At 35.0% G+C, this 13139-nt stretch overlaps 1 protein-coding gene across 1 annotated transcript in view; it reads right to left on the bottom strand.

Annotated features, from left to right (window-relative positions):
* SCFD1 (sec1 family domain containing 1) overlaps window positions 1-13139 on the bottom strand; it is a 50303-nt gene that overhangs the window by 11831 nt on the left and 25333 nt on the right. Inside the window, exons 13-17 of the mRNA XM_088145403.1 lie at window positions 12971-13044; window positions 12064-12145; window positions 6790-6886; window positions 5285-5355; window positions 2181-2260 (exon numbers count right to left, since the gene is read on the bottom strand). Coding sequence (XP_088001529.1) covers window positions 2181-2260; window positions 5285-5355; window positions 6790-6886; window positions 12064-12145; window positions 12971-13044 — 404 coding nt within the window. The remainder of the gene's footprint in view (window positions 1-2180; window positions 2261-5284; window positions 5356-6789; window positions 6887-12063; window positions 12146-12970; window positions 13045-13139) is intronic.

Here is a 13139-nt window from a genome sequence, read left to right on the forward strand (position 1 = left end):
TTCATTTTCAGACATCTACCACAGCAAATTAACTCATATCATGAATAAATTGTTCAGTAAGAAAACACTTCCTAGTCATTTGAGGATGAAAATTTATTTATTTATTTATTTATTTATTTTATTTATTTATTTATCTCTGCCCATCTCCCCCTAATGGGGGATTCTGGGCAGCTCACAAGATCCATTAAAACAATAAATATATAAAACATAAAAACTATACAAAACATTACCAAAAAGAAAAAGTCCAAGAGGCTGATGGTTACCAGAGCTGCAGATGACAGGCCTCTAAGGGTCTAGCCATCCCCACACTTGGTGTCTCATCTCCCCACCCCAGGCCAAGTGGCAGAGCCAGGTCTTCAGATCTCTCCGGAAGATCAGGAGTGAAGGGGCCAATCTCACCTCCAGGGGCAAGATATTCCAAAGGGCAGGGGCTACAGCAGAGAAGGCCTGTCTTCTGGACCCCGCTAATTGGAGCTCTTTTACTGAGGGGGTCCGAAACATGCCCTCCCTGTGTGATCGGGTGGGATGGGCTGAAGTCATGGGGAAGAGGCGGTCCCTTAGGTAACCTGGTCCCATGCTGTTTAGGGCTTTAAAGGTGATAACCAACACCTTGAATTGGACCCGGAAGCAAACTGCAACCCAATGCAGCTCACGGAGCAATGGTGTTACATGGGCCCTTCTTGGGGCTCCAAAAACAGCCTGCGCGGCTGCATTCTGGACCAGCTGTGGCTTTCGGATACTCTTCAAGGGTAGCCCCATGTAGAGTGCATTGCAGTAGTCTATATGGGAGATAACAAGGGCATGAGTGACTGTTAAAAAATGGTTTTTTTTTAATATAAAGGACAATACTACCATCAATTAATAATCAGACAGATATACTATAAAACTATAGTCTATGTTATTGAAATAATAAAAGGAGAGTTCCTTTCTAAGTTTATTTGTATAAGTAACTTTAATTTCTATAGAAAGGTGCCAAATAACATAGGCAGAATGTGATTGCCACATTTGAGACAATATTTAGCAATGAGGTTACAGAGGAAAAAGATTACAGATGTAAAAGAAGAGAAGAATGCTGTTCTTGTTAAGTAATAATATGTTGGGCAGATGAGTTTATTTACATGGAACAGAGTTTTCCTATTCCAGGTAAAGATAATGGCAGTCAAAAATACTATCTTTTATCTTTTGTCACATATGACTGCCCATTCAATCTGGAGATCACTTGTTAGATCACAGATATATCATTACATGTAAAGCTGGGAATATTTGAAAAAGCCTATTATTATCTTATTTGTGGCTAAGTAAAAATGAATTCTAATATTTTAGCCATACAGATCATCTGTTCCACAATGCCCCAATAAATGAAGTAGAAACTTCATCCAAAGACAATGAAGGCAAATTGTATTGGTATTCTGTTGGATGAGAAGGGTGGTGGTGGTGGTGGTAAGCAAGACCCCTGAATATTTAGTAAATACAATGGTAGATGCTATTGATAAGGAAAGAAATACAGGCTGTTGATAGAATATAGGTAGCTGTGGATGAGAACTACTTATGTTTGTGCAAGGAAGCGTATTACTAATGTTTGTATCTCTTTCCATGTATAAAACTACCTGCACCTTAGTATGTTGCTCCACAGAACTGGGGAACACTTTGGGCTAGTGTGCCACGTGATATGGGGAGGAAGGGAAGAGCTCTAGCAAGGATAAGAAGTAAAATTTCCCAAGTCTTGCATATATGAACACAACTTTAGATCCCAGCCACTTTAAAAACAATGTGAATGAAGAGTTAACACTGCTTGTTCATTATACTCTCAGGCTAAGTATTTTCCTAATAGCTGACAGCAGGTGCTCTATTTTATATGTGATGAACACATGACAGTAAAACCCTAGGCAGCTGTTCGAACAACAACGATGCCAGAATGAAATGTATGTTGTGACATCACGATGCAAGCTCTGCCCTTGTGCTGTTGCATGAAAGTACAAGAGAGGCAGAGTTTGCATCTGAATATTGCAACCCATGTTTTATCACTTGACCACCTTCCTTCCTCTCCCACAGATACCTCTGAGTAAAATCACCTCTCCTTACAGTATTGGATGGGTTCTGGGTTTAATCTGAAGCAAAATTCTGATCTAAATTTTAGCAGTATATTTCTTTATTATATTATGAAAACAAAATTTACTTACTTCCATTGTTTAATGTAGTTTAAAGGGCTAAGGTTACATCCAGCATCTGTCAGTGCTTTTTTGTACTGTTCCAAATCTGCCTGGAATGAAATGGAGATTTGAAACTTCTGACAATTTTTTATTTATTAATAATAAATACATTAGTATGACAGAAAATAAGCTAATATTCATCTTCTAAATACATAAAAATACTGAGCTACTATAAATAAAGGCAAATGTATTAACCCCCCAACTACTGCCATGAAATTGCTAATCAAAAAAACAAGATCACCACAACAAATGATTAAAAGCAGTCAATTTTTTTGAAGAAGAATCTATCTGAAAAATCAAAAGAAAGCACTCCTATAAAATGAAATTATTTTACTAAGCATTTTAGTATGTATGATGGTTCATGACAATCTCATCATATCAGACTAGCTGCCAAGCTGGCTGGGTGTGAAGAAAGTTATGGTTCAAAATACATGAAGGACATCAGATTGAATATAATATAGATCAGCTTTCCCAAATTCAGATTGTGGGGATTAAGATATGTTTACATTTACATTTACAAATTGTTGCCACAGTTCTCCTTAAATTGCATATCTATTTATGAAACTGCATTTGTTTTTATTCATTTATTTTGTACAGAAAATATTTTGCTTCGGCTTACCTTCCACCGGGCTCGCCTCTGCCTCAAGCCCCATGGCCCTCACCACTGCCTTCTCCTCCTCTACTCTGGGCTGAAGTAGAGAGATGGCCGCGAGTGTACATGCATGAGACAGCAGGGTGTGAATGATGGGGTCCTCATCTCTTGGAGCTATCAGTACCGAATGCTGGATTGGCAAGGAGTATTTCATACAGACTAACCTCTTGGAAGCTACTGAGTGTGCCTTCGCAAGAGCCTGAGTCTTATAGTGCTAATTTTTCAGGTACTGAGGCCACCTAAACCTGGAGCACAATGGTGGCCCAGGGCCTTCAGCAGTCTCAGCCTGGGCCTCTACTTCCTCCTCCTCCTCCTCCTCCTCCTCCTCAAGAAGGCCGTAAGCATGTGCGCGCAAGATGGGCATTGTGTGAATGATGGATTCTCATCTCTTGGAGCTTTTCAGGTGCTCCTCCTCCATGGCTGCACTGGGGTGAAGTAGAGGCCTGGGGCAGCAGCAGGGGGGCAGTAGTAAATGTGGGTGGGCCCAGATTTTTATCACATGACTGCGGAGGCACTGCAATGGTCATAAGTTCAAGGAGAGGTTGTAAGTCCATTTTTTCAGTGCTGTCATAACTTAGAATGGTCGCTGAATGAATGTACGTTAAATGAGGACTACCTGTACTATTGATCACTAGGTTCATTTATTGCACTATGGCACAGATAAGCTGTCTCACGAAACTACTTAAAAAGAGCCAGTATCTTGTTGAAATATCCATATATTGTCAGAGATACCATCTGTTATCAAAGAATAATGTGTTAGCACTTCAAATTGGGTTAACCAGGATAAAGTCCTCTGCAATGTTCTAGTATCTAAAATTTAACTCCAACTGCTTTTATCAGCTACAGAAACCGGAAAGAAACAAAACCAAAGAGAATCAACCATAACTTATTTTCAGTTTTTTTAATGGTTTGGAAGTTTATTTAAAAATTGTATTTGCAACACTATAATTACGTTTTTGCCAAATTTCTAGCAGAATATTGGTAAAAATAGTGGGAAATCCTTTTCTTACTAAAAAAAAACCCACTAAGGAGTGGAATGGAAACTTACAGTGTACACAATCCCTAAAAAGAGGATATATTAAAAGAGAGCTACTGGACTGCCTTTTAATTTTTGAAGGAATCATGTTCTAGGAAAGGAAAGTTTACATCTAGAAAAACTAAGTGGGTGAGTGCTCCTAGTCAGTTCTTTTAGGATTACTCATAGAATATTATGCATTAAAAATACAGATGGTCCTCCAGTGACTGTTCAAACTTATGACAGTGCTGAACAAGTGGTACTAATGGCTGATCCTCATATTTATGATGACTGCAGTGTCCCTGCAGTCACGTAATCGATTGTCATTTGCAACCTTCTTTGCTGGCTTCCTACAAGCAAAGTCAATGGGGATGCTGGTAAGAGGTCACAAATGGTGACTACATGGTGTCCTCGCTGAACAACCTGTGGTGATTTGCTTAACGATGGCAACCAGAAGTGCTGGAATTTCTATTGCAAAGTGGCATGGTTATGTGATGTTATGCTTTATGACTGTGTCACTTAGTGATGGAAATTTCAGTCCCAATAAGTCATTAAATGAGGATTACCTGTAATATTTTCTGACTCTGAGGTGTGTAAATACTATCTTTTGTATTTCTTGGTTACTGAACTTCAATTTTGTACCAAGCAAGTTGTATTTACAGTGATATAAGTACTTGGCATTGGAAGACCTAAAAAACCAGGTTAGGGATAGACTGTCATGGAGAAAATTGATCTATGTCGTTGCTAACAGCTGACAATGACTTGATGGCACATAATCAATCAATCAATCAATCAATCAATCAATCAATCAACCAATCATTTAGAATTTTTATTAGGCTAGTATTAATACTTCAAATGTGATTATAATGTAAATTATAAACTAGACAAGTTACACAATAGTAAACTCTGTTATGCTCAATGGGACTTACATTTTATTAAAGATGCTTAGGAAAGCTAGCTTTTGTAGTTAACCTCTACAGCTTTTTTGTTGATATAAAAACCTTTCCTGTGTTCCCTGACATCCCTAGGGTATTTCTGATCTTTTAAACATGATCACATAACAAATACTAAAATAGTTCATGTATTGCTAAATCATGATGTGGCCTGTCTGGTTATAGCTTAGCACGTTATGTGAATTCAACCATAATGGCTAAATAGGGCTAAACCTAGACACATATGTTTACTCAACAAATTAAAAAAAAAAGTTTAATGCAACACATAAATGATCCATTGTGTCTGCCTGGATCTATGTGTTTTTATATTGTTCATGGATTTGAAACAAAGTATTTAGAGTACAACAGAAAATAACTTAATGTTACTGACAAAAACTAAACTATAAACTCACCTGTGTTACTGACAAAAATTAAATTAGGAATCAAACTATGTAGATGTTTGCTTCAAACATACCTCAGAAGGCAACTGTACAGAACTTATGAAATAGATAAGAAAGAGTCGGATCTTGTCTTCTGCTGTTCCCGCTGTGCAGAGAAAAGGTTTGCTTTAAAAAAATTCTTCTTCTTAACGCTATCATAAAATACATTCCACTAAAAATCATCATCATAATAGTTTACAAGTTCACTTTTGGCACTTATATCAGTAGAAAAAGTACTGTCAAATCAGCAGCCACCACTGTACAGTACAAGAAGAATCAGTCTGATGACTATTAATTCAGTATCTGCTCATCTTGAATCAGCTCAATGTGCGAGTCTCCTGAAATACTTGCTTCAGAGTAGAGATAATCCTATCCCTCAATTTATATAAACTCTGCATGATGGATGTGTGTGTGTGTGTGTGTGTGTGTGTGTGTAGTAACACCAACTGAGAAAAGCCTATTCATATAGCAAAATGGGTAATAGGAAAAGAAATGAGAAACACCAGGGGCATTCGGGGATAGGGGCTATGCAATGGCATGGCTATTAGATTTCACTTACAGGTAGTCCTTGACTTACAACCATTTGTTTAGTGACCATTCGAAGTTACGATGGCGCTGAAAAAAGTGACTTATGACCGGTCCTCACAATTATGACCGTTGCAGCGTCCCCGTGATCATGTGAACAAAACTTGGGCACTTGGCAACCAGCATGTATTTATAACAGTTCCAGCATCCTGGGGTCACATGGTTGCCATCTGTGACCTTCCCAGCAGGCTTCCAACAAGCAAAATCAATGGGAAAGTGCATGGTTCACTTAATGACATGTGATTCCCTTAACAAATGCAATGATTCGCTTAACAACCGCTGCAAAAAAAGTAAAATCAGGTGCAGTCACGTGATGCCTCACTTAATGACCGCACCGCTTAAGGACAAATTTTCTGGTCCCTATTGTGGTCGTAAGTCAAGGACTGCCTGTATCTCTGTTTAGAATATAACTGGCTGTACTTCTGAATGAAGAGGATTTTAACATTTGGTTTGGGACTGCTGAGGCAAAAATAAATCAATATATAAACCTAGTTTGCTAAAAAGCGACATCCCCCAAGAAGTATTAAATTTCTTAAACTATTTGTACAAGTTCTAAATGCTGTCTTTTAGCATCAAAATGAGTCCTGTAATGCCTTAGGTAAAATTAATGAGATTCCTCTGTTCACAGGGACAGCTGAAAGAGTTATCAAGGAGAAGATTTCTCAATGTAACAGTCAAGGTTGAAAATCTACAGCTTACAAGCAACAGTCTTTATGACTATTCTTATAGTCATTATTCTATTCACACTCTATAAGCTTTCAAATGCAAATGTGAATTTACTTTATATAGTACCAGACCTCTGGTTCTTCTAGCTCTGCTATTTCACTAGTGACAGTAGTTTTTCAAATTTTCAGGCATAAGTTCTTATTGCTATATAAGCAGCTTAATTAATTCAATCTTCAGAATTTTTATTAACAGAAAGGAACATTGCAATAAATCCAAATTATACACTTACCATCAGGATCAGAAATCATATCCAAAAGCGATTTATCCAATGTGGACTTGCTCATAATTTTTTCTTCATATTCAAAATACACGTCTAGTTTCCGAGTCTGAATGAAATGAAATTGTCATTGGAAAGTGCATAGACACCCCCCCCTTTCCATTAGAAAATAAAAAAGTTTCCATACTTCTTTTCATACATCTTTCTGTTACATAACTACATAATTATTACCTAAGTAATAAGTAAGGCTCATAGAATACATAGAATATATGTATTCTAATAATACATATAAAAACATGCATTATTATACATGTGAATGCATATGTATAATGCATATAATACATATACATATGAATAACATGCATTCTCATAGAATATATAGAATACATAAACTATCACAGCTTTCTGCCATGATACCTCAAACCCAAAGGGTTTATAGATCTCTCATCTAGGGGTTCATCAGATTCAGAACTGACATTAATACATGGTTGCTATATCCCTTGCCTTCAAAAAAGCTGCAAAGTCTTCTTTTACTACTGTATTATATACCTTAAAATTATTTAATCAATACTATTATTTATTTATTGATTAAATTATTAGATTAAAAACCCCAAGATTTTAAGCAGAGGGTAACTATTTCCCTATTCAGAAATGGTCTTCATCAACCAGGTAACAGCTAAATTTTGAAAATATACTTAAAACTACTTCCAGTTTGTTTAAGTAAAGCTAAATTAACCCATTTATTCACAAACAATTTTTGGATGGCACTTCTAGAGATATTTCTACCATTTACAAATTAGCCGTACGTGCCTTTCATTGGGACATATATGATAAAAATCCTAAGCAACATTCATCAGAAGGATATCAAACATCACCAGTATAATGATATATGAAGTGAGGTACAAAATAGCTCTTCAAAGTATTCATTTCAATACTCACACAAAATAAACTGCATTTAGGACTGTGCAAGATTTAAAACAGAAAATTTAAGAAGAGCTCAATAGCTATATAAAACAAAACATAGCTAATGGGCAGATCATATGGAAAAGTATTAATTGTTTTGCAAGGATTTCAGGACAACAGCAAACTAATTTGTTCAATGCGTGTGGTAAAACTATATTACATATCTTAAATCAATGATTCTATCTGGTGGGAGGGGGAGGTACATACGGCATTTTTTATTTTCTAATGCAATAAAGAAAGTTAGAGAGCTTTCTATAGAATAGTCCACAGTATTTTAGTATCTTTACATGATGTTTAAATGCAAAAGTCTATCAAATAAAACTTTTTTCTATTTCTTAAATATAACCTCATAAAATGTAACTTGGAAAAGAATGTTCATATGATTTTTATTGAAACTTTAAAAAAAGTTTCATAAAAACTAATACAAACTAATATAAAGTAAGGAAGAAAAAAGAAAAAGAATTCAAAGAGAAAGCAAGAAGTGCAAGAAAAGGGAAAAGAAAGTTAAAGAAAAAAAGAAAAAATACAAAGTGGCTTCTGATATTCTTCACAGCAGCTAAAAGTACAATTATATTTTAACCTCTCTCTCTCAAGTTATATCATAATTTCTTTCTATAATCTATCCTGCTTAATCATCAAAACCATAAATCACAAGTTCATTTTTTTCATTTTAATGCAGAAAGTCAGTAAAAGGTTTCCAGTCACCAAGAAATGTAGATAGTGTCTTTTCTCTAATTAAAGAAGTTAATTTATCCATCTCAGCAAGATCTAGCAATTTCACCAACACTCCTCCATAGTGGGTAGCATCGAATCTTTCCATCACTAAAATGTAACTAGCAAAATTAAGGCAATAATTTACATTATTGTTACTGGAAATTATTATTAAACTATGAAAAAAATCCAGCAAAAACCAGAGACCCATAGAGGAAAAAAAGAAACACTCTGAAACTACAATTACTCTTTTTCTGATGTTTAAGTCACACTGAGACCAATGAAAAGAAAAATGCATAAAGATGTCCAAAATAGCAATACAAAAATGTTTCCAATAAAAGCAGATATTTTCCTTGCATCTATCCATTTTTGGCTACATTTCTGAGTTGCCAAAATCTTACTAGGTTAAACAATTAACCTAAAACAAGGTTCCTCTTCTTCTAAGCCTTTTCAATAAATATTTGCTAATCCATCTTGGGAAATACTGATGTTTCTTTCCAGCTTCTTGCTCAACACTGAAATATGCCAAAAAACTGCCAGAATTTCTGAAAGGTGATTAATCTCAGAGTTCCTTTTGCTGTGCCTTCAAAAATAATCTAAGGCAATCTGGAAATCAGCTGCAAAATGAACTACTACAAAAGTATAATTTAAGACTTATTATAGAAAACATAAATTCGCATATCAGCTACCTTGGTCTTGGTAACTTTAATTAAACACATAACGTTTTATTAAATTATTCTGAAGTCAAAAGATATATGGCATTGATAGTACTTAATTTTTTACCTCCATAAATGGCAAGGTTTAGATTCTGTGATGGGACACTTCTTTGAGTAGAAATGGGAGAGGGGGAATTTTCATCTCTTTCACCTTTTCTCTGTGCCAGAACAGAAGAAAAGAGAATCTGCAAGAATCATGTTTCCCTTTTCCACTCATAGAAGACTTCACTGGATCAAACGCTCTTCCATGGGTATAAGGCCATAAAAGGGTACAGCACATCTGTATCTATATGCAAATGTGTGTATATACACTGACACATCCTCCCATATATGTGTGCATATAGATGAGCATGCACTTTCTTAAATACAGATTTAGGAGGAGACAATGTATTCCAAAATAAAAGACTCTTAAAAAAAATAATGGTAAAAAATTAAAAATAAACCACTATCTATTATTGTAGTACAAATAATGGGAAGATGAGATACTAATTAAGGATCCTAGAAAACTGCTGTGGATGATTCAAACACTCAATAATCAAAAATCAGATTCTGATCATGTGCCTCATTCTTTTGCCTCGATGGGAAGAGTCATATTTTCCCTCCATTTAGACTTCAATTGATGAAAACTTACAGGAAAGTTAGTTAACTTTTGTCTCCTCTTATTTTTCTCTAAGAAACTTCCTGAAGCAGAAAGGAAGCATGGTAATAATTTATTCCACCTCTGCAGTGTCAAAAGCATCTAATTCAGCAAGGCCATCTGATTTCTATGCCTTGGGAGGAAAAGACAGTCAACTATGGAAGCATTTTCCAAACCACATCCTGCCTTGGATTTTGACAGAGGTCCAATGTAAAATGCTGAAGAAAAAAACCTTTATTTTCTACATTACTGTCTATGGAAATAGACTGCCAGTGGGTTAAGCGTTAGTTATCTAAGACAATTGCGAAAAATATTTTATGCAAAAAATTGTAGAAAAAAAGGTTACACTTATTAAATGCAGAGGGGAAAACACTCTCAATAATAGGCAAATCTTCTAAAAACACTGATAATTGAAACTGAATATCATCACATTAAACTCATTAAAACTTCAGCTGTACCTTTTATCTGTGGCCTTTGGCTATAATAAAGTTTCCTTCAAACTCATTAAAGAAAGCAATCCTTAATATTATTTTTAGTTATATAAATTAGACTGTTGGTTTGATCATCAAACCACCAAAATTCATTTCTCATTCAATACTTCTCAACAGACTGTGCCCAGAAAAGCTGTGGAAGAAAAATGACTGGATTGTTTAGTTTTCTTTTATGAACTGCTTTTTTCACAGCAGCATGAGATAGTAGTCTGGACTTCTGCCTATGTTTTTTTTTAAAAAAAAGCAGACAAAAAATGAGAATCTAATCTGGCAGAACAGCAGCTCGAGGATAAAATCTCTGGAATACATGAAAATTACAATAGTTTTTCATTCATTTTAAACAATGTTAAAAATATAGGACTAGTAAAAGAAACTACAATAATTTTATCAGTTACTGTGGACCCTAGAAGAACACATAAATTCTACATTATATACAGTATGTACTTTGTACTTGGGAGATGCAGAAATTATTGAGCCTGAATTCTAGAAATGGCCTGATCTGGTCTAGGTCACTCTTGAAGTAGCTTAGTTTGACTTGGCTTTTTGAAAAATGAAACTGTAGTACAGCAAAAGTACAAAGGGCGGCAACTTTTTGTTTTTCTCAGAATGAAATGGACATTTCAGGGAAGCTAAACTGTTATGATGGGACGAATTATGCCAAATCACTTTTTAAATTAAAAAGAAAAAAAACCTATGCTTATTTAAAACCAGCTATCTTATTTGTCCTAGTAACTAATACAATCACAAAACATTGCCATCCAATCACACATGACAAGGATTGACTGCAATGATCACTGAGTTGAGAGCAACTACATTTCCACAGAATCTAATAGTCCACTTATCTAACCCATTATGGAATTACTGTGTATGATGAAGGGGATTTATTTCTTTTTTTGACATGGCTGGCACAAGGCAATATTTTGTAATTTACGGGAGCTCTGAAGAAAGAGGTCAAAATCAGAATTTCCAAGCATGGAGGCTAGAATTCCATATATATGTTGACTGAACTTTAAATCATGTCATCTACTCTTCAACATGGAACTGCTATATCCCTCAAGGATCCTGAGACTCTTTCATTTTTAAGTGATTACTTTAGCCTGAGAAAGAAAAGTATCTAAGTCCCACAGCAACTCTTGGGATTCAAAGAATTGTTAAAAGTTCATAAATCAGGGTGAGCAGATTAAAGTTTGAGTAACCAGGAATGGAGGCTATTTTACTAAGAGCATGATGTAGTTTTTATTTCTATGGAATTTTTTTTCCTCTTCTGCTTTACAAAAGCCCCAAAATGATAAATAAATATAAATCAACACTATTCTAAACAGTAGCCTAACTTCATAGAACAGATCTGCTAGAGGAGAGAACAGGATCTGTGACAGAAGGTTCAAGAAACTAGTACAGGGAAAATTAGAAACGGCTGAAAATTACAGCCTTTTATTATCTGATTAATGGAAGCTAATTGACAGAGTGCCAATTATATTCAAACCAATACAGATAAGGCAAACATAATGCAAGCAATTGTTCATTGTAACTACTACTGCATACCCTCTTGCCAGAAAACTCTGCCCTCTCCATTTCCTCTGCACTGATTCAGTCAGAGCTAAAACTTGGAATCAAATCCCACTATACACAGTATCTCTGTGTTTTCTTTTGTATATTATTTTTAAAATGAATAAAAAATTTATGGCTGAGCCTTCCTTTTAGTATGCTCAATTAAAAGGACTGATTAGCTATAAATCTGATAAAACTTTAAAATATCAATGTTTTATACCTTTATATGTTCCAGAATGGCTGTTGCTACATTTGTATGAAGATCTATGAGTCTTTTCTTTTCTAGAAGCTCCGGAAGAGAGCTGAAAAAGATTTCATACAAACTAACTTGTCTGTTTATTCTATTTTACTTATATAATTAGTGTTACAAATACAAACATGCAATTTGGGAATCAATCTCAAATACTACAGGCACACAAATAAAGGAGGGAACAGGAGAATCCTTGAAGCCACATCTAAGAACTGCGCCTCAGGAAAATATTACAAGTATTCTGAGCTAACTAATACTTAGATCCTGTCTTGTCCTCATTCACTAGCTATGGAATGCATTTCTCAAGAAGAAAATATGACCCTGGGTCATATACTGTCCAAATCTTTATATGCTGTAAAATCTCTGACCTACAGCTGCTTAGGAGATGTGCCATTAAGACTTTTGACTCCCTCTTCTTTAACCAGTATGATTTTGCAGATTTAGGTGGACAATTCATTGAAAATTAAAGCTAACTATAGAAAACACATCTGGCCAGTTTTCTGTAAACTAGCTATTCTATCCCATCATGATTCTGCTTTGTTGCCATAATGTACTGTCCAGAGAATAGTTTTTGATTCAAATCCTTCCTAATAACTTGGTGTGTCCATGATGTCAGATGAGGTTACAGTGCAGGGACCCAAATTAATTTTGCAACATATAATCTATAAAGATATTTTCAATAGTTAAGAGTTCCTATTCTCCTAAAATATGGTTTTGCCACATATGGTTTTACATTATTATACTAGTTTAATATTTCATGAGATATTTAAAGAATAGCATTACACTCTTAGTATGAAATATATTCTAATATCTGATGGAAGAAAGCTGATTAAATGGCGAATTTCTTGCCCATTAAGTGTTTTATTGATATACTTACCTAACAGCTGAAGTTAGTTTAGCTGTATTATCAGACAGCATACTTATTGCTCCTTCATCTTCACCTTCCAGCCCCTGGAAAGAAAATTGGTATTTTTATTTTTATTCATATATGTATGCTTAAAAACTAATTGGGTTATTTAATTTACACAGAAAGGAACTCTAGTTTT

This window comes from Python bivittatus, unplaced genomic scaffold (assembly GCF_059951505.1).
Source record: "Python bivittatus isolate LINGU-HERP-01145 unplaced genomic scaffold, Pbiv_v1 ctg000480_np1212, whole genome shotgun sequence".
NCBI lineage: Eukaryota > Metazoa > Chordata > Lepidosauria > Squamata > Pythonidae > Python > Python bivittatus.